A 26,654-nucleotide genomic window follows, 5' to 3' on the forward strand; every position below is an offset into this window, starting at 1 on the left:
GTTGTTTGAAGAGCAGCTTTTGCTCCTGGGGACCCAGGGAACTAACTGATGCCCTGTCGAGCTTGGGGTCAGGCAAGGCTGGGATCTAGACCCAGTTCTGCCCGTGCCAATGTGTGGTTGTGCCAAATGGCTCCATCTTTATAACACCAGTTATGTTATAACCTGTAGATCAAGGCTTCGCTAAAGTGTTCCAAGGGCTCTGATGGCCCATCAACACCTCACACATTGCCTAGAACCGGATGTCGGTGCGATTATGCCACACTTGAGAACAGCCCCTCCAGGGGTGCAGAAGGGGAAGACCAAGCCTGCTTTCTCTCCCAGCACTGCCTCCCTTAGATTCTGGCTCCTCCACAGGGCACTGCCCAGGTGACCATCATAGGGCTTCATCTGCATCATAGACACCCATGAGACCCATCATGGTTATCTGCCTGGAGCTGGGTCCACTCTGCTTTAGGAAAACCACCCATTGCCATTTCTCTTTCAGCGATTGCACAAGAGTCATGGCCCTGACGAATGCGCTCAGCCCAGGATACAGACACACAGGGAGGCAGCAAATGGATGTGTTTGGTGCATGGGTACATAGATGTCAGTGCCACAGTGGTGACTTCCTCTTTCCCCAAGCAAGAATGAACCCTGGCCTGCTCCCATATTTTCAGCATTAAAAAAAATTTTTTTGAAAAAAGAGCTGCAGGAGTTCCCTGGTAGTCTAGTGGTTAGGATTCAGCACTTTCACTGCCGTGGCCTTGGTTCAATCCTTGGTCTAGGATCTGAGATCCCACATTAAGGTGCTACACATGCGCTTCCCCCACCCCACCCCCCAAAAAAGTACTTGATTTGTTATTCATTCCACACAATACTTTTTTTAATGTTTTTTTGGTTTTCGGTTTGTCTTTTCAATACCACACCTGCAGCACATGGAAGTTCCCAAGCTAGGGGTCAAATTGGATCTGCAGCTGCTGGCCTACACCACAGCCACAGCAACGTGGGATCCAAGTCACGTCTGCGACCTACACCACAGCTCACAGCAATGCCAGATCCTTAACCCACTGAGTGACGCCGGGGATTGAACCCACGTGCTTATGGATACTAGTTGGGTTTGTTATGGCTGAGCCACAAAGGGAACTCCCACACAATACGTTCTTCAGTTCACGTCCAAACTCCACAAGTAGAGTTGTCAACAGTGAGTTTGCATGACTTTTTTATTAAGCTGGGAAGGAGCAGTCCTTAGCTGTACCACGTGGACCAGCAATGAAGAAAGTGGTTCCGGCTTCCTATCCAGAAGGAGGCTGAGCCTCCCCTCCTCCCCCCACCATTCTTAGAGAGCTTTGCCTCTCGGGCCTCTGGCCTTGGGGATGGGTCACTGAACCAGCATCCAAGGAGCTGAATTTGGAACTCTGCTTGGCTCTGTGTTCTCTGACAAGTCACTTCACCTCCCTGAGCCTCAGCTTCCTGGTCAGGAAAATGGGGATGTGTGCTGATATTTAAATCAAGGAACAAACTTATGTGTACCTGGTGTCAAGCACAGAACTAGTCTCAGTGATGTTGGCTTCTTGTTCTAATTAGGGCAGTCTCTCAATAGTTTTTTCAAGCTTGCTAGTCTGCCTCAAGGTCATGCTAATAACAGCTTACATTTCTTCTTCACTGTTCCTAATCATCTTTCTAAATACTTTGTGTGTATAATCCCTGTTGAAACCCTCAAGAGGGAGTTCCCGTCATGGCTCAGCGGTTAGCGAAACTGATTAGCATCCATGAGGATGCGGGTTCGATCCCTGGCCTTGCTCAGTGGGTTAAAGATCTGGCATTACCATGAGCTGTGGTGTAGGTCGCAGATGCGGCTCAGATCCTGAGCTGCTGTGGCTTTGGCGCAGGCTGGCAGCTACAGCTCCAATTCAACCCTTAGCACAATTCAAACCCTGTCCTCAGAACCTCCATATGCCGCAGGTGTGGCCCTAAAAAAAAAATAAAATTAAAATTAAAATAATTTTTAAAAATAATAAAACCCTCAAGAACCCTGGGAAGTTGGTACTGCTATTATCCCATTTGTACAGAGATGAAAAGTGGGCTCAAGGCAATTAGGTAACAGGCTCAGGTCCCATAATTACCAAGTGGTAGCACTGGCCTGAAGCCCAGTTTGCTTAACTGCGAGCCCATGCTCAGAGCTGTGAATCAGAACTGCCTCCCTAGTTTCATTTGATACGTGGCCTCTGCTCTCAGGAAGCTCTCTCTGCACAGAGACAGGACAAGAAGCCATTGCTCTGTGGGGTAATGAAGACTTGGCTCCTAAGAGATGTTCAGAGCACACTTGCTAGATGAATAAAGGCTGCGGTGAGAGTACAGGGAGGGAGTAGCTGATTTAGCCAACCACCAGGCATGCGCTTCTTTTTGGCATCTAAAGGAAAGCTGAGTCTCATTGGCAGTTTTCTCCCTGAAAGGGCCTAGGGAAGAATCCAGAGCCTGGGCTGAAAGAGATTTGAAAATACTAGGCAATCAATACTGCCCTTCTCATCCATCCTGTGCCAGGACACAGAACCCAGACAAGTCAGCTCTCTTGACCCATGAGGGCTCTCTGCACACGGCCTTGCCTGAGGAGTTCCCACTTTCCCCTGAGGAACAGGGACAAGCGGCTCCCTGTACATTTGGACCCTGCAGATGCTCCAACTATATTCTGCTGTTTCATATAAAGGACTTGAGCATCATGGATGTTGGTATCCATGGGGGTCCTGGAACCAATCCCCACAGAGAACAAGGGATAACTGTCTGTATAAATGTAATTATAGTCACAGCTGGCAGATAGATACGTGAATTGATGGACCTGTTAATAGTCTCTCTCTCCACCACTGGATCGTAAGCTCTTTGAGGTGCTTTGCTTTGTTCTCCAGTGTATCCCTGGTGCCTAGCACACTGCCTGGCACAGAATAGGGTTCACTGCACCTCTCTTTGCAAATGGATCTGTTCTTAAAGTTGGTGGACTATTTACTAGCCTTAACCCAGAAACCTGACCCTTCATCTGTAAAATGGAGTTAAATCATCCATCTCCTAGAGGTTTTGTGAGGGTTACATGGAGAAATACATAGGGTGCTCAGCACGATGTGTGGCACAAGAGAGTCCTCAATCAATATATCGTAATTGGGGGAATTTCCTTCATGGCTCAGTGGAAACGAATCTGACTAGCATCTCTAAGGACGCAGGTTTGATCCCTGCCTCGCCTTGCTCAGTGGGTTAAGGATCCGGGGTTGCTGTGAGTTGTGGCGTAGGTTGCAAATGCAGCTCGGATACTGAGTTGCTGTAGCTGTGGCTTAGGCCTGAGGCTACAGCTCCAATTTTTCTCCTAGCCTGGGAACCTCCATATGCCAATATACTATATATATATATAGTAATTGTATTAGTTTTATCAGTAGTATCAGTTATTATTAATCAAGATTATTATTAATCTGGCAGGGTCTGTACCTCTTCTTTCAGACCTAGTATCCTTTCATGGAGACCCAGGGATGGGAGCTTGAGAGATGTGCCCTTCCCTGTGAGATGGAAACCAGATCCTGGCCCTTTTTCTTGATGAGGACCAGCTGATATGGGCCCAGATTGCCCCGGAGTGGGTGCTCCTCCTGCCACCACGTCTTGTTTGGCCCACAGAGCTGGCCTGCCTTTCCATTTGACCCAACATCCAGGCAAGGGAGACTCAGACCCTAGGGTTCTCCTACTGGCAAGGCCAAACTCCCACTCCCCCTGCCCCTGGAATTCCTCTGTAATTCACTTCCCTACTCAAGCTGGTCTTGCCCAGCTGCATCTAGGAGAGCCCAAGATGAGCACAACAAGCCAATGACAGAATATAAGTTGCAAGCATTCTGTCTCAGGAGAGACTGCTCCTGACTAGCACAGGTAGAGTTCCCCACTTGTTCAAAGACACATCCTCTTTCTTTCATCCATTTGGAGCCAGAAGTGGGGAGGTTTTCCCATAGTCCGAATGAGTGCTCTGCTGCCCTTTGCACAAAGCGCCAGTCATCAAAAAGGGGCTTCTCCCTGCTGCTGTTTCTTAGTAGGATGTTGGTATTTTGCGACGGAGCAGTTCTTCATTGTGTGGCACTCTCCTGCGGAAACTAGGATGTTTAGCATCCCTGGACTCTGACCATCATCCATGTAGGATGTGGGACCACGGCATCCCCCATGCATGTCCAAAGGTCCCCCGGAGGACCACAGCTAAGACTGTGACAAAGGAGTATAAGAAATAGGCTTGTGGATTTGGGATTGGCTGGTGGCATTGATGTGCGGGGGCGGGGTGGGGGTGTCTGAATTGTGTTTATATCAGGAAAGCTTAAGGATATGCTTGTTTACTTCAAGAAAGTTCCTAAATAGACGTGGTCAGAATATACTATGGGCATAAATGGATTCTTATATTTGATTTCCCAACTAACTCCATTGTCACTACCCTGCCTTTGTCCCAGCTGCTTTTTCTGAAATCTATTCATTGTTGCACATTAGTCCTGCCAGCGTCACGTTTTAGCGGAGTCCTCGAGGTTAGCACTGTGTTAATACACTAGAAATTTCAGCAGAGCTGGGCCCTCTAAATCAATCACCAAAACAGCTTTATTTTTTGTTCTTGCTCGAAAATACATTATGAAATGCAGGAACACGTGTGGGAGTGGAGGTCGACTTGGGTGAAGGACACGCTTAAAAGGAAAATTTCATTACGTTTTTTTCTGCAGAAAAAAGGACCTGCTGGTCTTAATTCTTGTAGAACTGGGCTAGAGAACACATTTATGTCTCTGCAGTATCTTTAGCTCCCAGAATATCCTGGGCTGCTTGAAAGTCACTCAGTTATAATGTCTGGGGCATTATAGGTGTTTAACAAATATGTGTTAGATACAGGAATAACTAAATTCATAGAGAATTTAAGCCTTTTAAGCGATGATCATGATTGGACTGATCAGTATTCACCTTGTCAATCCCTCTGGAGGTTTCTGGAGTGACCGGTTTCACTCTGACACCTACCCCCTGGAAAATGAGGACAGATGATGCCATGGGAACATTTTATCCCCTGTGATATTGGTGGTAGTTGTGGAACATCTGGGAGGACATGGTAGCCAGAGAGCCTCCACCCAGGGAAGCGAATGAGGAGGAGGAGCCAGAAAGTGTAGACGCCTCTTCCCCAGAGTTTGCTGTGAAGGGTGGAGAGAAAGGGGCTGGCTATTAGAAGAGGGGTAGGGTTGAGAGAAGACAGTGTGTATTAAGATTTGCTTTTTTGGAGTTCTCATCGTGGCTCAATGGTTAACAAATGGTCTTCCAGCCCTGCTTTATCTGGGGACAAATCCAGATAGGACTATTTGGATTTCTTCTTCTTTTTGTTGTTGTTGTTTGTGTGTTTATTTATTTATTTACTTTCCACTGTACAGCATGGGGACCAAGTTACACATACATGTATACATATGTTTTCCTCCCATTGTGTTGCGATGTAAGTATCTAGACATAGTTCTCAATGCTACACAGCAGGATCTCATTGTAAATCCATTCCAAGAGCAATAGTTTGCATCTGTTAACCCCAACCTCCCGATCCCTCCCACTCCCTCGAGCCTCTTCCAGAGTTCCTGTCGTGGCTCAGTGGTTAACAAACCCAACTAGTATCCATGAGGATGCAGGTTCAATACCTTGTCCCACTCAGTGGGTTAAGGATCCAATGTTGCCGCGAGTTGTGGTGTAGGTCAAAGATGTGGCTCAGATCCTGCGTTGCTGTGGCTGTGGCATCAGCCGCAACTGTAGCTCCAATTGGACCCCTCGTCTGGGAACCTCCATATGCCAAGGGTGCGGCCCTAAAAAGACAGAAGACAAAAAAAGATTTGCTTTTTAAGAAGAGCAACAAGGGAGCATGTTTTGAGATGGATAGAAAGAAGTCAGTAGAGAATGAGGTCATAGATGGGGAGAGAATGACGCAACACCCTTGGGGTGGGGACAAGGCAAAGACAGGAGAGGATGGGGTCCAAGGCCAGTGGGGCGGGGCCTGAACTGTGGGAGAGGAGCTTCTGCTTCTGAGGGTCAAGGGCAGGATGAAGAGAGGTTCAAGAAGGACGAGTTTGTGGCTGGCTTGCAAGTAAAGCAGGAGGGATCTGGATGTATTCGTGAGCAGAGATGATTTAGGAACCCTGCTCAGGGGAAATGGCTCAGAGGCTGGGCAGACACCCAACGAAGGAATACCAGGTCGTGCTGTGAGGCCCCTTGAAGTTGAAAACCAGGAGCTTGTGATGGGTCTAACTTGCCCAGTTCCATGATTTTCCTTGGCATTATAGAAAACTCCACATCCAGGAAACAGATGTGGAGAAGGCAAATGAGGCTGCTAAGGTGGGGTTGGCAGCGTATGAAAGACAGAAGGAGGGTGAATTAACGACTTGAAGGTGCTGGCAAGGGGGTTATCACAGGATGGGTTTGAGTACAGCCTTTCCTGGGACCTGGAGAAGAAGGGGGGGAAAAGGTTATTATTCTGAAGGTCTCAGGTTGATGAGCAAGCAGTCAGAAAATAAGGGGCAGGTCATCAAGATTAAGATTTCAGAACTATAGCAGTTTGAGCACTGAGGGCTGGGGGTTGGGTGTGGGCAGCCCTCCCTGGAACTGAGGCCCTGCTGCAGTTTGGGTTCATTCATTGACTGAGACTCTGAGGTCTTGATGGTGGGATGTAGAGGAAGCCATGAGCCTGATGCCTGAGACCTTGATGGATGGATCCCCGGGAAGCATCTGCTGAGAAGCAGGTGGGCAGAGCATGGTGGTGTCTGACGTCTGAGGCTTAAGGAGGAGATTTTTTTTTTGCCTTTTTGTCCTTTTAGGGTCATACCCGTGGCATATGGAGGTTCCCAGGCTAGGGTCTAATTGGAGCTGTAGCTGCCGGTCTATGGCAGAGCCACAGTAACGCCAGATCCCAGTCACGTCTGCAACCTACACCATAGCTCACGGCATTGCCAGATCCTTAACCCACTGAGTGAGGGCAGGGATTGAACCTGCAACCTCATGGTTCCTAGTCGGATTCATTTTCACTGCACCTCGACAGGAACTCCAGGAGGAGATGTTTTTACACCAGGAAGGAGGAGCTGAGGGGAGAGGAGAGTGTCAGCTCCACCTGGGGGCCCTGATGAGAGAATCAGTAGGTTCAAAAGCCTGCAAGAGTGGCAGTATCTTCCAGGAAGAGCCATTTTAGTAGGGACGGTTAAGGGCTACATCTTGCAAGCCTGCAAGCGTTGTAGTTGCCCAGCCTTAAGACCAAAGAAAAAGCCCAGAGACAGTGACAGAGACATCAGTGGCCTATTGGACAGGGGCTCTTACACAAAAGGTCCTGGATCTTAACTCAGGGATTTTATTACCGTGTTCTTTCCTCCATCTTCCTGATCACTGAGATGGCTGGTGAATCTGTATCACCATTGGCTGTATGTTAAAAACTGTGTTACACACAGAGACACACACACACACAGAGTCCCTAGGAACAGTCTAAGCTCATCTTAATTGATTATTCAGTGAAGGCTAACAGCTCTGGTGTGCCAGCAAGGGACTAAGCCCCTCATTGCTTATGGGGGCCAGGTATGAGTTAGGCTTGGCACAGACTGTATCCTGGGGGCAAATATTGACAGTCTTATCCCGGAGAGAGAATCCTATTCTATCCAAACTATTAATCCACAAGGCGATATGGAGGGTGTTGTCCAAGGCACTGATCCAAAACTAAGCAGAGAGAAGCTTAGAGGACTTTTAGAGGAAGGGATATGGAACAGGTACCAAGGAGGCAGCTTGGGTGGATGGCTGAGCTGGAGGTCAATGTCCCCGCAATAGCTTAATAACAAGCTATTTAATCAACTAATACGTTTTAAGTATATGTATCCAAGCACCAGGTTGGATGATAGAGACACAATAGCGAGCAAGACAAGTACAGTCCCTGCCCTCTGGTAACTTGGAATCTGATGGGGAGAGACTGAGGTTACAAGAGCATTGATAACAGCTCGCACCAACTGGCACAAAGTCCATAGAATCCCCCGTCAACCGTATGCACTAGATGCCATTACTATCTGATGCTCTTACAGATGAGTAAATTGAAAGAATGAATGGCCGAGTTAGGTGATGAACGATGACAGTGCAGACGGGAATCCAGAGTCAGTTTTTCTTGACTCAACCTCCTTCCCCCCTAGATCAAGTCCTCTTGGTATATATTTTGCAAGCCCCTCTTACTTGTTTGTAAGAGCACACATCACATTTTGTGCTTCTGTGTGTGTGGTTGTTTGGTGAGGGAGCATAGCAAAAAAGGTGTGTCAGGCAGCTCAGGTTTTGTTATGCTCCAGTAACAGATGACCTCAAAATCCAAGTGGCTTACAATAACAAACATTTCTTGGTCATGCGACACGTCCAAGATTTACTGACCTTATCTTCCTTTTGCAGTGCTTGTCAAAAGCAGCCGACAGGAACGAAGGCGTGCTCTTCATCAGAAGCACAAGCTTGCTTGCCATGTTTCCTATCTACCAAGTCATTGCAGGCAATGGTTTTGCCAAATATTTCACTGCTGCATAAGAGAGGTCACCATCTTTCCAGCCTCTGTGGATGGTTCCTCAGCACCCAGTCTCTGGCCCCAAAGTCAATGTCTCATATTTTAGGGTTCACCAGCACCCCTCCTCTAGAATCGATTTCTTGTTCATTCAGCTTAGGCTGATGATCCCGAAATCTCAGGGGCTTGCAACAAGAAACACTTATTTCTTGCGCATGCTACATGGTCATCACAGTTCAGCTGCCACTTTGTATCACTTCACCTTTTCCTGGGGCCAAAGGAGCAGCCCCTCCCTGGGACACCACCAGTCCAATGGCAGAGAGCAAAAGGAGACTGGCAGGTCACCCGATTGCTCTTAAACCTTCTGACTGGAAATGACACACGTCTCTCCCGCTCACATTCCATTGGCTAAAGACACGTGGCCAAGTCTGACAGTAATGATGCAAGAACGTGTCAGGGCTCAATCTGGAGGGAAGCCCAGGAGCGGCCTCCCAGGACAGGGCAGTGAATCAATCTGTTAGAGGCATTAAAGAGCGTGCATTGCCTGTCACAGGTGGATGCAGAATTGGCAGATGGTTGTGTTTTAAAAAGAGGAATATGTCAGAGCGTGTTTTCCTCAGTGCGTGTGATGTGCTCCATCTTAGCTGTTTGTCAGTGAGTCGATTGAGCTGGTGGCAGACATGGCTATGAAGGGTTTTGAGCAGCCCCTTGCAAAATAGGGCCCTGCATTGGACCAGCAGGCAGATAGGAAATTATGAGCTTTTTTTTTTTTTTTTTTTTTTGTCTTTCATCTTTTTAGGGCTGCACCTATGGCATATGGAGATTCCCAGGCTACAGGTCAAATTGGAGCTGTAGCCGCCAGCCTACACCAGAGCCATGGCAACGTGGGATCCGGGCCACATCTCAACCTACACCACAGTTCATGGCAATGCCGGATCCTTAACCCACTGAGTAAGGCCAGAGATCAAACCCGCAACTTCCTAGTTCCTAGTCAGATGTGTTTCCACTGTGCCAGAAGGGGAACTCCAGATTATGAGTTTTCTTGAAGATGGAGAATGTATTAATGAATAAGAGACCTGTATCTGTACTTGGACAGCTGGATTTGATGGGAAGGAATTACAGTCATCATCAATAACAACTACAACAAATACGAGTAGCCTATGCAAAAAACCAATGGGGGCTCTTAGGGAAACCCAGGAGTGATTCATTTATAGACTCAAAGGGAGGGTTGGTGGAGGAGGAAAGACAGGAACTGGGCAGCTCTCAGCAGTACAAGGTCATGGATCTTCTCTAGAGAGTTGCCCTGAATGTGTCTTGGCTAAAGGCTGCCACCTCTGTGTGTCTCTGCATGTCATGTTTTGGATGCCTGGGACGAGGGGGGCTTCTCAGCCCCTTAACAGATCTATTCTTGCCAATGGGCAGAATACAGACTGTTGGGGGCCCAGCCCTGGCTAGAGCCATTCTCAGAGGAGAAGGGTCATTGTTAGACATCCCAGGCTCAGCCCTGTTTCCTCACAGCTGCCACCCCTAGCCCCTGGCTCTGCACCCTTTTGCCTTGTTCTGACAGCAGCACACACAGCAAGCCCTTCCTCTCCATGACAAGTCCGGCTCTGCAGCCGCTGGGCCTAACCCATCATGCCAGCCATTGATTTTTTTTTCCTTTTTTTTTCTTTTTTTTTTTTTTTTTGGCTTTTTAGGGTCACACCTACATATGGAGGCATGTGGAGGTTCCCAGGCTAGGGGTCAAATCGGAGCTGCAGCCGCCGGCCTAAGCCAGAACCACAGCAACACCAGATCTGAGCTGCGTCTGCAACCTATACCACAGCTCACAGCAATGCCGGATCCTTATCACTCTGAGCAAGGCCAGGGATCGAACCTGCAACCTCATGGTTCCTAGTCGGATTCATTTCTGCTGCGCCACGACAGGAACTCCCAGCCATTGCTATTGATGGGGCCTCCTCTGTGGTCTGTCCTTTGGCAGTGTGTTTCTGCCTGAGGTGGTTTTCATTTCCAGCCCCAGTATCAGGGCTCTGCTGGGAAGAGCCACCCAGGCAGCCACCTATGTCAGGTTTGGGTGCAGACAGAGAGCAGGAGGAATGAGGGAAGGATGGTGGGAGCAGCAGAACCTGGATCCAGGGCCAAGGCCAAGGCCCAGGCCAGGACACTGCTCCCTTGAGACAGACAGCAGAGGCTGAAGAAAATGAGGGGCTCAGCCAACAGCCCCAGTCCAGGGCACCTGTTCCTTATCTTATCCTGGCCCAACATCAATCTTATTTCCCCATAACTTGGCCTCCTCTGCAGCCCTCAACTCCTCCACTTACACCCACACGATGGTTAATATTCAGATACTCATCCCGCTCCCAGGGGCTATGTGATCCCCCAAGCTTACTAGCTTCTCACCCCCTAAAGAAAGCATACTGGCATGCAAATGAGTGAGATATTTCCATACCTTGTAAAAAAAAAAAAAAGTCAGATGTTCACAAACTTCAGTACTTTATTAAAACAAGTGACTTGCTGGAGTTCCCATCATGGCGCAGTGGTTAACGAATCCGACTAGGAACCATGAGGTTGCAGGTTTGATCCCTGGTCTTGCTCAGTGGGTTAAGGATCCGGCATTGCCCTGAGCTGTGGTGTGGGTCGCAGACGCGGCTCAGATCCCTCACTGCTGTGGCTCTGGCATAGGCTGGTGGCTACAGCTCCGATTAGACCCCTAGCCTGGGAATCTCCATATGCCTCGGGAGCAGCCCTAGAAAAGACAAAAAAAAAAAAAAAAGAGTGACTTGCTTATGAATGAATAAACCTTATACACACATGATATTCACTCTGTGCTTAAGGACTACTAGGCTATATGACTCAATGATCCTTTTGCGTCATCATCATTGGCATTCTGGAATGTCTCCTCTATGTTCTGTATTAGTCAAGACTCTTGGAGAGTTCCCATTGTGGCTCAGCGGAAACGAATCAGACTAATATCCATGACGATGCGTGTTCAATCTCTGGCCTCAATCAGTGGGTTAAAGATCTGGCGTTGCTGTGAGCTGTGGTGTAGGTGAGCTTGGATCCTGCACTGCCGTGGCTGTGGCCTAGGCCAGCAGCTGCAGCTCTGATTCTATCCCAAGCCTGGGAACTTCCATATGCCATGGGTTCGATCGTAAAAAGCAAAAAAAGAAAACAAAAAAAAAAACCTCTTGGTTGCAAGAGACAGAAACTCACCTCAAGCTAACTTAAATGCAAAAGAAATTTTATCATCTCATGTAACTGACAAGTCCAGGTCTGTTCTGGCTTCAGGCAGGGCTGGATCCAGGGGCTTGAATGACACTTTCTTTCTCATCACCAAACTCTCTTTCTCTCTCTCCCTGTACCCCGCCCCCCATCACCATTTGACTCTGGTTCCCTTTATATGTAAACTTTAGTCTCTTCTATAGTAAAGGGGGAAGGGGCTTCCCTGATTTACCTGAGGGAAAAATGGCAGTAGGTAACTCTGGGCTTAGAGCCTTCCAGCTTGACCCCCACAAACAGAAAATCCAGGGCTTTTATTGGCCCAGACTGGGTCACATGACTATCTTGGAACCAACCCTGGGCCAAGTCAATGCGATACTCTGATTGGCCAGTCTGTAGAACAGGCCTACTCATATGGCTGGGGTTAAGGCAAGATGCCATTCCAAGAAAGCAAATAAAACTCTCAGCGTCAAAAATCCTGCAGCCATCTTTTCTGGTTTATCTCTGGTTTCTCACTGCTTTCCACATAGGAGGGCCAGGGTGACTCTCTCCTGAGGCCACAGGGCTCAGAGGGACACAAGGCCCAGGAGATAGCAGCAGACACAGAAAGAGCAGACAGCTCAAGGTGGGGGATTAGGGTTGCTGATAGGGCTGGCTGGGGCTACAGCCCCACAGGCAGTGGTGGAAAGATGACACCTGTGCTACAGGCACAAGGCCTGGAATGAAACAGGAAAACACACAGACAGCTGGGAATCTAAGGAAGACTTTTTGGAGCCCAGCAAAAGTGCCCACAGCTGCTCCCCTTTGCCACCCAGTTCAGGGGCGCAGTGAGAGGCAGAAATCAGGCATAGCTTAGCCTTTTCTATTTAGTCTTGTGTTCAGAGACCATGCCTAGTCCAAAGCTCTACTTTTTTCCTGGCTGCCCTGCAGGGCCCCAGTTGAACTCTTCCAGACAGGCCTGCCAAGCAGCTTGAGTCTCCTCTCACCCCAGCTCACTTCCAGGACCCTTGAATGTTTTTGACTCTGAAGACTCTGAGATGTGCCAACAAGCAAGGCTCATTAATCTGAAGTCACATCTCCCTGCAGCCAGCAGGTTGCTGTCCAAACCCTGTAGCACCCAAGCTGCTAGTCCAGCCTCACCTCCCCACCCCCATAGACACTTTCTTTTCTTCCCTCTGTGTGTGTGTGTCTTTTGTCTTTTGGGAGCCACACCTGTGGCATGTGGAGGTTCCCAGGCTAGGGGTCCAATCAGAGCTGTGGCCGCTGGCTTATTACACAGCCACAGCAACACCAGATCTGAGCCGTGTCTGCAACCTACACCACAGGTCACTGCAACTCTGGATCCTTAACCCACTGAGCAAGGCCAGGGACCGAACCTGCAGCCTCATGATTCCTAGTCAGATTCGTTTCCGCTGCGCCGAGATGGAAACTCCCCCATAGGCACTTTCTTTCCTCAAGTGGCAATGCAGTGCCAAGCCTCTGATTTTGCTTATCTCATTCCCTCTGCCAGAGGGCCCCTGTCCTTTTCAGTCATCTGGGCAAACGGCTCTCCTCGGCTGTTCTCGAAATTCATCACTCACTGACCAGCCCGGGTAGAGTTTGTCACTCCAGCTCCGGCACCCCCACTTTGGCCTGCTCCTAGTCTGCACTCAGCCTGGCCAGGTGGCTGTCTCCCCTTCCTGCTGAGAGCTTCTCTTTCGAGGGAGGCCCTGCCTGGCTCCTTTCTGCTCCCTGGCGCCTAGCTGAGGCCCACACCCTAGGAGACATGAGGAAGTGTTGGCTGAATTAAACTGGATGGACCGCTGCCTGGGGGCTGAGTGCCAGTTCCAGACCCAGGGGTTTCAAGTGTTTAGCCTTGCCTGCTCCTCCCCACCCCCCCGCCCCACCCAGGGAAATGGGCACACCAAGGGGAGTCCTGAGCTAGGGACCTTGCTGTCCACGTGTGTGCCCCTTCACAGTTCCCCAAAGAGAATATTTATAATGGTTCCATTCCCTATATGTACCTGGTCCTGTGGTTAGTGACCTTAAGACCATTTTGAAAATGACTCCTGTGCATTGCTGATTTAGCATCAGTGCCCTGGGGCCCTCAGCCTGGTAACTAACCTCTGTGACAAGGGGTTAATGACTAGTAACCAAAGCCTTAAATCAGGCTGCCCTGCCTGCCGCGGCGCCAACAGTTCATTCTTGGTAAAGAGGCCAATGGCCATTTCTGGTGCACGTTGCAGATGTCACAGTCACCATTCAGAAATTAACATTTATGAAAATGTAGCCCTGTTCCTTCTCTTCCTGCCCCCCACTGTGCCTGCACACTGCCTGCTGTTTCCATGAGTCCTTCCCCATAGGCCTACTGGCCGGGCAGACTCAGGAGGGGTTCCCAGGGGTAAAGGGCTTTAGGAAGGGCAGCTGGACCAGCAGCAGCACCACCATGGGGTTTCTCCTCACCCTCTGGCCCTGCCTGCCTTGTTCCTGCCCTGTAGTCCCTGCCACCAGACTAGGGGCTATCAGGATTTTAATTCGCACAACTGCATTTTACAGGTCAAGAAACCAATACTCAGAGTGGCCCCAGCCAGGCAGTGAGATTGGCAGCGGGGAGTGGGGGGGGGCGTGCCAAGTAGAGACCCAGGTTCAGCTGACCGGGAAGCCCCCCGAGACTACATTTCTCCTGGACCAATGATGCTCGAACCCTCACATACATCAGACTTACCTGGAGTGCTTGTGGAAACCCAGATTCCTGAATCCTACTCTCAGAGTTTCTGATTCAGCAGGTTGGGGGTCAGACTTAAAGATGTGCATTTCCAACACTTTCCAGATGATGCTGAGACCACACTTTGAGACCTGTGGTCCAAGAGAGTCGTGCATGCTAACCTCTCAGCCACCCTCATCAGAGTCCTACAAACAGTGCCTTTCGGAGAGATCCGTCTTGCGCCCCACGATGAGAGGGTGGCTTGGAATTCAGGTGCTACTCCTATATTCCCTCTCTAGGCTGCCAGAGTCCCCTTAATTCACCTGGTTTTCCACCCTGGCTGCACACTGGAATCACCTGTGCCTCGATGTCACCCCTAAGCCTGTGATTTCTAGAATTTAAAGCTCCCTGGATGATTCTAATATGCTGCCAGGGTGGCAAGCACTGCCTGAGCTCAACTGCCTTTAGGACCGTGTCCTTTGAATCCTCTGCCCTCTCCCATTTCATTTGCTCCCAGATCTTTCTCCTCTCCCAGTGCACACTGCCTCCTCCAGGAAGCTCTCCAGCCTGCAGGTCGATTCTCCCTTCAGTGATCTTTGCCAGAGTACCCCCAACCCCCTGCCCTCATCCTGACACTTTGCAGTCACCCCTCGTAATTATGTGTGATTTTCAACCCCTAGACGGTGTCATTCCCCTGGTATGATCCCCATTCCCACAGAGAGCTGGGCTCTTAATTCCTGGGCTGCAACAATCCTCCATGGTCCAGATCCCCTCCAAGTACCCAAAGAAATGATCACAAAGACCTCACCTCATCCTGGGTCACTTTTCCCCATGGAAGTGCACTGAGAAGAGAGTTGTTTTTCTGTTCCAGAACCTCTTGTAAAGAGTACCCTCTATAGCACTCTCTCTTCCACCCACTCATTCTCCAGACTGAAGAAGGTTTTAGCCAAATCCCACCACTGCCACCCCATCTCCCCTCGAAAGAGTGTCTCTGTCTCTAAGATACCTCCTTTTTCAAGGGCACTTACTCAATAGGCTGGCAGTGTTGCCAAGGAAACATCCCTTAATGGAGGAAATAAAGCTGCTCAAAATCCACATGCCATTGTTTGGAAGAGAGCCGGCCCTTCTGTTGTACCTTGAAAATGTATTATTAAGTAGTCCAACCAACCCCATTTTGCTCGGCGGTCCTGATTTGCTGGGAGGCCCTCTTCCCTTCTCCCCCTGCCCATCCCCCAATAACCTTATCTCAGCCTCTGCTCAGCGTGGGGAGGGCGCCAGACTTTCCCAAGAGGCTAAGGTATGGTGATGTAGGTGTGGGGGTCTGGATAGAACAGAGGATAGAATGACTAGAAAATATGTAAACTGGGAGTTTCTGTCGTGGCTCAGCGGAAATGAATCTGACTGGCATCCATAAGGATGCAAGTTCCATCCCTGGCCTCGCTCAGTGGGTTAAGGATCCGGTGTTACCATGGGCTGTGGTGTAGGTGGCAGATGCGGCTTGGATCTGGCATGACTGTGGTGTAGACTAGAGGCTATAGTTCCGATGGGACCCCTAGCCTGGGAACCTCCATATGCTGCGGGTGTAGCCCTAAAAAGACAAACAAACAAAAATATGTAAACTGACCATATTAAAGAAGACAAGGGTCTGGGGATCCAGAGGAGGTTGGAGAGGAAGTTAAAGCTATTCATCCAAATGGTTGAGTTTAAGCTGATGAAAGTTTTTTTTCTTTAATGTACCTGTATTTTTATTTATTTTTTTAATTGTTATTACCCCAATACAATTTTTTTTCCTACTGTACAGCATGGTGACTCAGTTACACTTACATGTATACATTTTTTTTCTCACATCATCATGCTCCATCATAAGTGACTAGACATAGTTCCTAGGGCTACACAGCAGGATCTCATTGCTTATCCATTCCAAAGGCAATAGTTTGCATCTATTAGCTCCAAACTCCCAATGCATCCTACTCCCTCCCCCTCTCCCTTGGCAACCATAAGTCTATTCTCCAAGTCCATGATTTTCTTTTCTGTGGAAAGGTTCATTCGTGCCGTATATTAAATTCCAGATATAAGTGATAGCATATGGTATTTGTCTTTCTCTTTCTGACTTACTTCACTCAGGATGAGAGTATGTAGTTCCATCCATGTTGCTGCAAATGGCATGATTCTGTTCTTTTTTATGGCTGAGTAGTATTCCATTGTGTATATATGCCACATCTTCCTAATCCAATCATCTGTCGATGGACATTTGGGTTGTTTTCATGTCTTGACTATTGTGAATAGTGCTGCAATGAACGTGTGGGTGCATGTGTCTTTTTTAAGGAAAGTTTTGTCTGATGAAAGTTTACTAGGCATTAATGTCTTCCTCCTGAAGGAAGGTCTTAGGGTTCAGAGCCGTCATTTTCAAACTTGTTTGTAAATACTTAGTAACATTTTGTTCAAGGAAAATGCAAGGTGAAAGCCAAATAAAAGGAAGATCTGCCCTGGCTGGGCTGGGAGAGGGGCCCTAGAACCCCACCTACCAGGCCGTCCTCCCAGACCTGTCTCTTCTCAGGGCTCTCTTCTTGAACCCCTGGGACTCAGTATGAACAACCTGATGGAAACGACCAGCAGTTCCCTTGCTGGCTCTGAAGGACAACTGAGCTGAGGGTTTGGGGCAGCATGAGAGGTGGGTCTCCAGCTACAGCCCAGGCTGTGGGGAGAACCATCTGGGCTGCTGGGCCCAAGGAGTGGGACGAAGGCCCTGAACTGCCAAGCCTTCCCTGAGGCTCCCCCCTAGTCAGGGAGGAGAGACAGAAGCAACCTGCCCATGCACCTGGCAAGGTTTTTAAATCATCTTAGCCTTAGTTTCCTCATCGTTACAGCTGAAGATACCTGTTGTGCAAGTGTACCAAAAATTATGTTTGTCTTCTTCTCACCCTCCCCTTCCTGAGGTGTTCCCACCCCCAACAGCTGGTTCTGTCGGTGAGGTGATGTTTGATCCAGGGACAGCTAGAGCCTGTGAAGGCTGAACCACAGTTTCTAACAGAGGCAGGTCCCCCTCCAAGCCTGCCAAGTAGAGACAGGGTGCTAGGCCCACCTGGCAGGGGGACCACCTGGGTCTTGTGGGGTGGGGGCCCTTGCTTGTCCAGGAGATGAGGTCAGAGAGCAAGGGGAACCTCCAAGCTGGGGGTCTTTGCCCGGCTTTGGCCCTGTGGCCCTGAAGGCAGGAGTGTAACCCAAGGGTACCATGGGGTCTCTGGCTGGCTGTCCAGCTTGGCTATGAAGCAGTCCAGCCAACTCCATTTTGCTCCACGTTCCTGATTTGCTGGGAGGCCCTCTTCCCTTCAGCTATGGGTCCTTGCCCTGACCCCAGCTGTGAGACCTGAGATACTGATGTCTTGTCCTTTTACCTCGCAGGGGATTTTTCTCTTTCTTTCCCAAGCATCAGAATGAAACACCAGGATTTGGGGTTTGTAACCCTGCTGAGCTGCATGGGCTGAGCGGAGAGTGAGCTGAAGCAATTATTTGCTGCTGAGGAAGAGCTGAGGGGTCAGGGATATCATTTCTCTGCCCTGGGAGTTTGTAAAACATCCACAGATAGGATAATGGCTCGCCCTCCTCCTCTGATGTGAGTTACAGGAAAGATGTTGCTATCTTAGCATTTTGTACCATCTGTATCATAGGCCTTGTAGTCAAGGCTCCTGCAGCCCTTGGCTGCTCCCCTTAGTCCAGGCGCCCTCTCAGCTGGAAGAGATCACAGTGGAAGTTTCCAAGCCAGCTCCCCTGACTCCAGTTTGTCTGGCTCCTGGAGCTGGAGTGACCAGATGCTGGTAGGCGAGTGGGGTGAAAGGTGACAGGTGCAGTTCTGATGTAAACTGCTTCAATTTATTTTTTTATTTATTATGGTTATCATTATTTATTATTATTATTATTTGCTTTTTAGGGCCGCACCCAGAGCATATGGAAGTTCCCAGGTTAGGGGTCGAATCAGAGCTACGGCTGCCGGCCTCTACACAACAGCCACAGCAACACCAGATCCAAGCCGTGTCTGTGACCTACACCACAGCCCACAGCAACGCCAGATCTTTAACCCGCTGAGTGAGGCCGGGGATTGAACCCGCATCCTCATGGATCCTGGTCAGGTTTGTTAACCACTGAGCCATGAAGGGAACTCCAAACTGCTTCAGTTTAAATCTCAACTACTGTTGTCCCACTGTGCAACTTTGGACAAGTTCATTTCTCTGTGCCTCAGTTTCCTCATTCATAAGACGGGGATAATAGTAGCACCTGCCTCATAGAGTTGCTATTAAGATTCCCTGGGATAAAGCATGCACAACACTTCATGTCCAGCCCATAGTAAGAGCTAAAAATGTTTCAGCAGCATTATTAGCCATCTAAGGCAGGGATTCTCAATGGCGGTACTCTTGACACTCGGGGCTGGATAATTCTTTGCTGCGGGGGGCTCTCCTGTACGTTATAGGATGTTGAGTGGCACCTGTGACCTCTCCCCACTAGACGCCAGAAGCAGCCTTCCTCCCAACCCCATCACCCACCAAAAATGTCTCCAGTCATTTCCAAATAGCCTCTGTGTGAACAGCAACTCTAAGTCATTTAAACCTTGTTAAACCTACAGGTTCCCCATTGCTCAGAAGGCATATCTGGGCCTGCAGGCGCTAGAAGTGGGGTATCTTGTACAAAACTGTTTCCCTCTTTTGTGCTCAGGCCATTTATTGATTCAAGCCACCACTGGCTGGGCTTCTGAGGTGTCAAGTGACAAGAGAATCCTCTTTGCTGAATCTACCTGCTGAATCTACCAAGTTTGTGGTTACCCCACTTAAAAATCCACTTTGTTGTTTGCTTTTTAAATAACACATAACTGTCTGTCCTGATTATGCTTCTCCCAGACTCTGGAGCAGTAAACCGCTCTGATGACAGCTGCACCAGATAGTAAGTCTCTCAGAACATCTCCTCCAAGCACTTCAGGACAGCTAAATGGATCAAGCTGATTGTAGCTATTACCTGGGCGGCAGCTTGTGTCTGCAGAGCCCACCCTGGAGATGGGAGCCAGGCCCTGATGACAGCGATGAAGGAAGGGGTGCCAGTGGCTGGCTTTCCTGTCACCCCACTCAGGAGCCTGCCAGGTGAGGAATTTCTCCACTGCCCTGAGGAGAGAGCTTCATGCCTTCAACCCAAGGGCATGTCAGTAGCCGGGCACCTTTGCTCAGGTGGCAGACCGAGGACCCACCCTTTGGCATATTCAGGGAAGGCTTTCTGGAAGTGGTGAATTTTTATTTCTGTTTTGAAGAGGCAGGGTCAGTTCCCATATCAGCATGATCAGGATCATTATTTTCTGATTTGTTTCCCCATATAGTCACGTTTCCCCAGCTTGACTATTGGATCATCTAGGACAAGAAACCATGGCTTTGTCATGTGTATCTTTAGGACCCAACTTAGAGATCACTTGTTGTTGGCTGGATGGGTAGATGGAGGGATGGATGGAAGGAATATTTAATCTCCTAAATCCTATCAGTCAGCAAATTCTCCCTCAGTGCCCATAAACTGGAAGCCACAGCAGGTCATCAGCTTTTCTTGGTGGTGAACCAGAAACCCAGGCCCCACAATGGATGGTCTCAGGATTCTGATGAGAAGCCCACCTCTTCCTCAATTTAGGTGTTGAAGTGGCTCCCCTTGCCTCTGTGTTCTGGTCCCCTTTCCACGTTGAAGCTAGACAGTCTACATTTGGTCTCTGCTCAGAACTTTGGTCCCTATGACCCTTCCTCTTTCCTAAGGGAAGAATCAGCCACCTTAAGAGTCTTGATGTCCATTTCTGTGGATTCACCAAACCTGCTAACTTGTAAGGTTACCTTGGAGAGTAGGTCCCCGCTGTAATGAGTGTCTTCCCTCTGTCTCTCCACAGCCACTCTCCATCCTTTGCCTTCTACTCTACCAGGTAGACTTTACAGAATATTTCCATGGGCTCCCGTGTTCCCTGGCTTCCAGCTGGGTTCTGCCGATGGGTTGACCCAGCAGAAGAATGGAGTAGGGAAGGGAAGGGGATGTTGGGGTGTTTATTAACTACTGCTCCCTATCACCCCCAAATCTCTCCCTCCCTGAACCCTTCTTGTAAGTCAACACACTGTGTACAACTTCTCTCTTACAGGTTCTGGTACCTGCTCTCTCCTCTCATCCTTTAGGTGGTAATAGCTCCGTGTTACCAGCCCAGGGAACTATATTGTCCCTGTGGCTCCCTTACTCTATAGCTGCACCATTGAGACCCATGCCTTTATCACGCCCTCCTTGGCTGCCTTTCCCTTGAGTGTGCCATCTGTCTGCTATTGAGGCCTTGGCTGATAGACTGGCCTAAAGTTCTTGTTATGTCTGCAGGGTGACCCTGTCTGCTTCTCCACCCCTTCCCTCCCTGGACTTCTGAAGTTCAGAGAGAACACGCCCCCAAAGGACCACCTTTCCGGACCCTCATCGCCAGCACTGCCCTTCTCACCATGCTATCCACTTTATACCTTGCACCCATGTTTTATTTTTTTTTTGTTTTTTTAAATTACTCAATGAATTTTATTACATTTATAGTTGTACAACCATCATCACAACCCAATTTTATAGCATTGCCCTCCATACCCCTACCCCCCAAACTGCCTCCTTTGGAAACCATAAGTTTTTCAAAGTCTGTGAGTCAGTGTCTGTTCTGCAAAGAAGTTCATTGTGTCCTTTTTTTAGATTCCACATGTAAGTGATAGCATATGATGTTGGTGTCTCACTGTCCACACCCATGTTTTAAAAGCCCTTGTCAATCACCAATCACCCTCTTTTACTGAAACAAGAAATACTTCCTTGGAGTACCCTAGTGGCTCAGTGGGTTAAGGATCCAGTGTTGTCACCACTGTGGCACGGGTTCAGTCCATAGCCCAGGAACTTTCATATGCACAGGTATGGCCAAAAAAAAATTTCCTTTTACCATTTGAAATTAATCAAAAATATTTGCAGCAACATGGAAGGAACTAGAAACTCTCATACTAAGTGAAGTAAGTCAGAAAAAGACAAATACCATATGATATCAGTTATATCTAGGATCTAATACATGGCACAAATGAACCTTTCCACAGAAAAGAAACTCTGTGGACTTGGAGAACAGACGTGTGGTTGCCAAGGGGGAGGGGGAGGGAGTGGGATGGACTGGGAATCTGTGGTTAGTAGATGCAAACTATTGCCTTTGGAGTGAAAACGCAATGAGATCCTGCTGTATACCACTGGGCACTATATCTAGTCACTTTTGATGGAACATGATGGAGGATAATGTGAGAAAAAGAATGTATGTGTGTATGCGTGACTGGGTCACTTTGCTGTACAGTAGAAAGTTGACAGAACCCTGTAAACCAACTCTAATGGAAAAAGTAAAAATCATTATAAAAAGGATTATAAAAAACTCCCATCGTGGCTCAGTTGTTAACAAATCCGACTAGGAACCATCAGGATGTGGGTTCGATCCCTGGCCTTGCTCAGTGGGTTAAGGATCCGGCATTGTTGTAAGCTGTGGTGTAGGTCGCAGACGTGGCTCGAATCCAGTGTTGCTGTGGCTCTGGTGTAGGCCGGAAGCTACAGCTCCAATTCAACCCCTAGCCTGGGAACCTCCATATGCCATAGGTGCGGCCCTAGAAAAGACAAAAGAAGAAATCATTATAAAAAAAGAACTTAATCAAAAATATTTACCATTGAGAAGCTTTGAATAGATCAGCATAACAAGAGGGCCGACCCTGAATTCAAACCTAAAGCAGAGAAGAGAAATGTGATATCTTGATTCATCCATGCAGCCTAATCATAGATGGGATGTTAATTTCATTAGTAATACAGAGCAGAGCTCACAGACCCTGTGGCTGGCCACTCAGAGCCCTTGTTGGGAACCACTGCCTGAGGTTGGGGGAGACTGAAAACTTTGAAGGCCAAGGGTCATATGGCTTTCCTATAGGAGCAGAGCCAGGCCTGATCCCTGAAAATAAAGTGTTACTGGAACATAGTCATGCATTTGTGTATTGTCTATGGCTGTTTTTGCGCTACAACTGCGGAGTTGTTTCCAGACACTCTGACCCTTTGCGCAAAAGAAAAAAAGAAGAAAAGTGTTACAAAGCAGCCTGGATGTTCCCATGGTGGCTCAGTGGTTAACAAACCTGACAAGTATCCATGAGGACTCGGGTTCAATTCCTGGCCATGCTTAGTGGGTTGGGGATTTGGCGTTGCTACGAGCTGTGGTATAGGTCACAGACTCAGCTCGGATCCTGAGTTGCCGTGGCTGTGGTGTAGACCGGCAGCTGTAGCTCTGATTCGACCCCTAGCCTGGGAACCTCCATATGCCATGGGTACAGCCCTAAAATGACAAAAAAAAAAAAAAAAAAAAAAAAGGCAGTCCGACTGCTCTCCTTTGAAAGTCTTGCTTACCTGCTTACAAGGTCAGCCCTTGGCTGGCAACTGGGAACTGGGATTTCAGGACAGTTCCCACCATTCCCACAGATGGTAAGAGTGGCTCACTGTACCCACACTGATTGTACAAATAAAACGGTTTGTACTGAACACCTGCTCTCCTGGAAGTCTGGGATTTGGTTATGTGCTAGGCAGAGGATGCCTAGGTGACCACACCCACCAAAGGAGCCTGGGCGCTGAGTCTCTAAGAACTTCCCTGATCAAGACACCTCAATGCGTGATCTCAGCTCCTTCCTGGGGAATCCTGAGGATTCTCTGTGACCGCTGCGAGAGGACCTTGGAAGCCTGTACCTAGTTTCCGCCAGACTTTGCCCCACATGCCGTTTCCCTTTGCTGATTGGATTTGTGTCCCTTCACTGTAATAAATCATAGTGCTGAGTGCAACTATACCCCAAGTCTCCTAAGTCCTGGCGAAACATCGAACCACGGGGCTGTCTTAGGGAACCTCCCAGCACCCTGCAAAGCTCCCGGTAGGTGCCGCCTGGCCCTAAGTAAAAGCTGGCCCACTCCCACTCTGCCCAGTCTTAGTGCGGATGGAAATTACCTGTTACACATCTCCCTTCCCACAAGACTCTGAGCTCCCTAAGGCGCGGCCAGTGTCTTTCGCTCTTTAACTCTCAGCCAAGTACTACAGCTTGTACAAAATATGGAGGAAGTCAGCAAGCCTGCAAAATTATGGATTCAAGCAGTATTCTTAAACTGTTGGTGATGAAATCAATTTAAAAGGTTATGACCAATGTTTTTCAACGAAAGAATAGAATAGAAAATTGAGAGCACTGCCTATAGTAAGGCTAAGTTGGAGTTCTGGAAAATTTTCTTCCCCTTGTACGCATGGACCAGACACTATACGGAATCGTAATGTAAAGGGGTCTCTTCTTGTCCATTGCAGCAGGAAATTATTTGAAGGCCACTGGATCGTGGTCTCTTCACCCGCTGCCCCAGGGAGATGCCCCTCTTACCCTCCCCATCTCTCTGGTCATTAGCGTTTGACCTGGTTCTCCCCCCCACCCACCCCCAGAACGTGTACTACACGAGCAGTCAGCAGATCCACGTGGGCATCCTGAGCCCCACCGTCGACGACGATGACAACCGGTGCCTGGTAGACGTCAACAGCCGGCCGAGGCTCATCGAGTGCAGCTACGCCAAAGCCAAGAGGATGAAACTCCACTGGCAGTTCTCTCAGGTACCAGCCCAAGCCCGGAGGAGCAGCAGCCAGGGAACTGGGGAGAGAGGCCAGGGCCAAGGAGGGAGGGGGAGCGGGTCCCTGTGACCCTGGGGAAGCTGCGACTCCAGCCCCTCTATGCACCAGGGGTGTCCTCTGCTTTGGCTCATTGACTCCTGATACTGGCGCCGAGGGAGGTTATCATTATGGTTGTCATTGTTGTTGTTTGAGGGTCATTTTATTGAACTTTTAGATATAAGGAGGCCGGCCCAGAGGTGGGAGTCCCCTTCCCTGGGGACACAGTGAGAGGGGCAGGGCTGGGATTTAAACTCAGGGCTCTGACCTCAAATCTCACATTTCTTCTGCGCAAGCGCCTTCAAGGAGCAAAGCCCGGTTCCCTCAGGTACACACAGTGCTGAGGGGTCTCTGGTCTGTGATCCCCTCTGCCTTCCTCCTTAGTCTGTAGGGAATGAGTTTTCCTCAAAGAGCAGTGTCTGGGGCCATTTCGTGAAGGGCAGTCTGCACGCTGGTGACCCTAGAACCTTCCTTCATTGTCTCCATCCATTTTGAGGACAATATTTATCTTCCTGCTCTGCACTTCCTGATCTGCACATAAAATGATGCCCCAGGATCAAGATGCCAGCTGGAGGAGTTCCCATTGTGGCTCAGTGGTTAATGAATCCAACGAGGAACCATGAGGTTGCGGGTTCGATCCCTGACCTTGCTCAGTGGGTTAAGGATCCGGTGTTGCTGTGAGCTGTGGTGTAGGTTGCAGACATGGCTCTGATCCTACGTTGCTGTGGCTCTGGTGTAGGCCAGCAGCTACAGCTCCGATTCAACTCCTAGCCTAGGAACCTCCATATGCTGCAGGAGCAGCCCCAGAAAGGGCAAAAAGACAAAAAAAAAAAAAAAAAAAAAAAAAAGATGCCAGCTGGAGATGGCCCGCAGTGACCCAGCTTTGAAGAGAATCAGTGCTGTGGCCAGAGGCCTCTGGCCCTTAAGGAATCGCTGGGTTAGGAAGAGTTCCCACCCACAGATAGAGATGCCCACCTCCCAGGGAAAGGGCCCGCAATAGGCAGGGAGCGACTCATAGGGTTTTAGGGCATCAGAGCTGCTGGGGGCTGCACATGGGGGATGCTTCCAGAGCAGTCAAGAACAGAATGTCTATATTCACAGGACAGACAGGCAGAGACCCTGACTCAAGCCTCCTAGCAGGCGGCTTCCGCCCTCGAGGAGGCTGATGGGCACAGAAGAGTGTGCAGTTGGCCCGACCCTGATTCGAATCCTCACGTCCAGTTCCTCACCCTGCAGGTGAGGGGAAGTGCGGCTGCACCTATGGGAGACCCTCAGTCGGCTCCTAGATGGATGGAGAAGATCATCCCTGAGCAGCAAGTTCAACACAAGTCAGAGATTTAGGGGCCACTGGGAGAGCCGGAGTGAGAGCCCAGACTAGGTCTTTGAGAGCCCAGAAAAGCAGATGTTGGGGGCAGTACAGGGAGCCAGATGGCAGCCCATCGGAGGGTGGGCACAGGATGCTCCAATCTGAGCCCCAAGTCTGGGCTGGGCCTGTAGAAGGTGTGGGGTTCATGCAAGGGAATGGTGCCCAGGCACTGGTGACCCCTGCCCTGCCCCTTCCTGCCCCATGACCTTTGACATGTGTCGTAAACTGTAAAGGGCTGTCCAGTAAGGAAATAGCTAACAGTCATGCACTTCCTAGGCACCTGATATATACCAATTTATTTGTCATGACAACTGGGTGTGATTAGATGGAGACCATCAACCCAAGTTCATAGATGAGGAAGCTGAGGCACAAAGATGATAAATGACATGCCCAAGGGGCTCACTGTTATTATTATTATTCCTAAACTACTTCAAAATCTCTTTTCCTTTTTTTTTTTTAGGGCCGCACCCACAGCATATGGGGGTTCCCAGGCTCAGGGTCGAATCAGAGTTGTAGCTGCGGGCCTACACTGCAGCCACAGCAACTCAGGATCTGAGCCAAATCTTCAACTAACACCAAAGCTCATGGCAACGCCAGATCCTTAACCTGCTGCGCGAGGCCAGGGATGGAACCTACACCCTCATGGATGCTAGTCAGATTCATTTCCACTGAGCCACAGTGGGAACTCCCTTAAACTCTCTTTTTAACTTCTAATCACTTCTAATCTAATGTTGGAAGAGCCCCTAGAAGAAGATCAGAGTCCGGGCTGAGGTTTAGAATACAGGGCACATCTTCCTCCCACCTCCCTCTCTACTGTTGGGGCCCCAGATGCCCCAGCTGCATCCTGTTCTGACCCCACATTGTGCCTGGCAGAAGCCTTTGTCACTTTCTCCCGCCAAGCTTCTGGCTCAGAGTGACACAGCACAGGGCTGAATTTCCCCTCCCCCTCCTCTAAATTGAAAGGCAGAGAGTTCCCATCATGGCTCAGCAGCTTAACCCAACCAGTATCCACAAGGATGTGGGTTCGATCCCTGGCCTCTCTCAGGGGGTTTAGGATCTGGCATTGCCATGAGCTGTGGTGTAGGTCACAGATGCATCTCGGATCCTGCATTGCTATGGCTGTGGTATAGGCTGGCAGCTGCAGCTCCAGTTCTCCCCTAGCCTGGGAACTTCCATA

General features: G+C 49.2%; 1 protein-coding gene across 3 annotated transcripts in view; it reads left to right on the forward strand.

Annotated features, from left to right (window-relative positions):
• The window catches only part of GALNT18 (polypeptide N-acetylgalactosaminyltransferase 18), a 488,883-nt gene that overhangs the window by 326,623 nt on the left and 135,606 nt on the right, over nt 1-26,654 (forward strand). For 2 of the 3 annotated variants that reach the window (XM_085012065.1, XM_005661126.4), the window contains exon 10: nt 23,893-24,057. In XM_085012065.1, the coding sequence (XP_084868191.1) occupies nt 23,893-24,057 (165 nt within the window). Of the gene's footprint in view, nt 1-23,892; nt 26,096-26,654 lie in introns of all 3 variants that reach the window. The other variant, XR_014837270.1, reaches the window with a different exon arrangement.

Source organism: Sus scrofa, chromosome 2 (genome assembly GCF_054392235.1).
Source record: "Sus scrofa isolate SSC_HxYL_T2T_F1_AM1 chromosome 2, Sscrofa_HxYL_maternal_Yorkshire_Landrace_v2.0, whole genome shotgun sequence".
NCBI lineage: Eukaryota > Metazoa > Chordata > Mammalia > Artiodactyla > Suidae > Sus > Sus scrofa.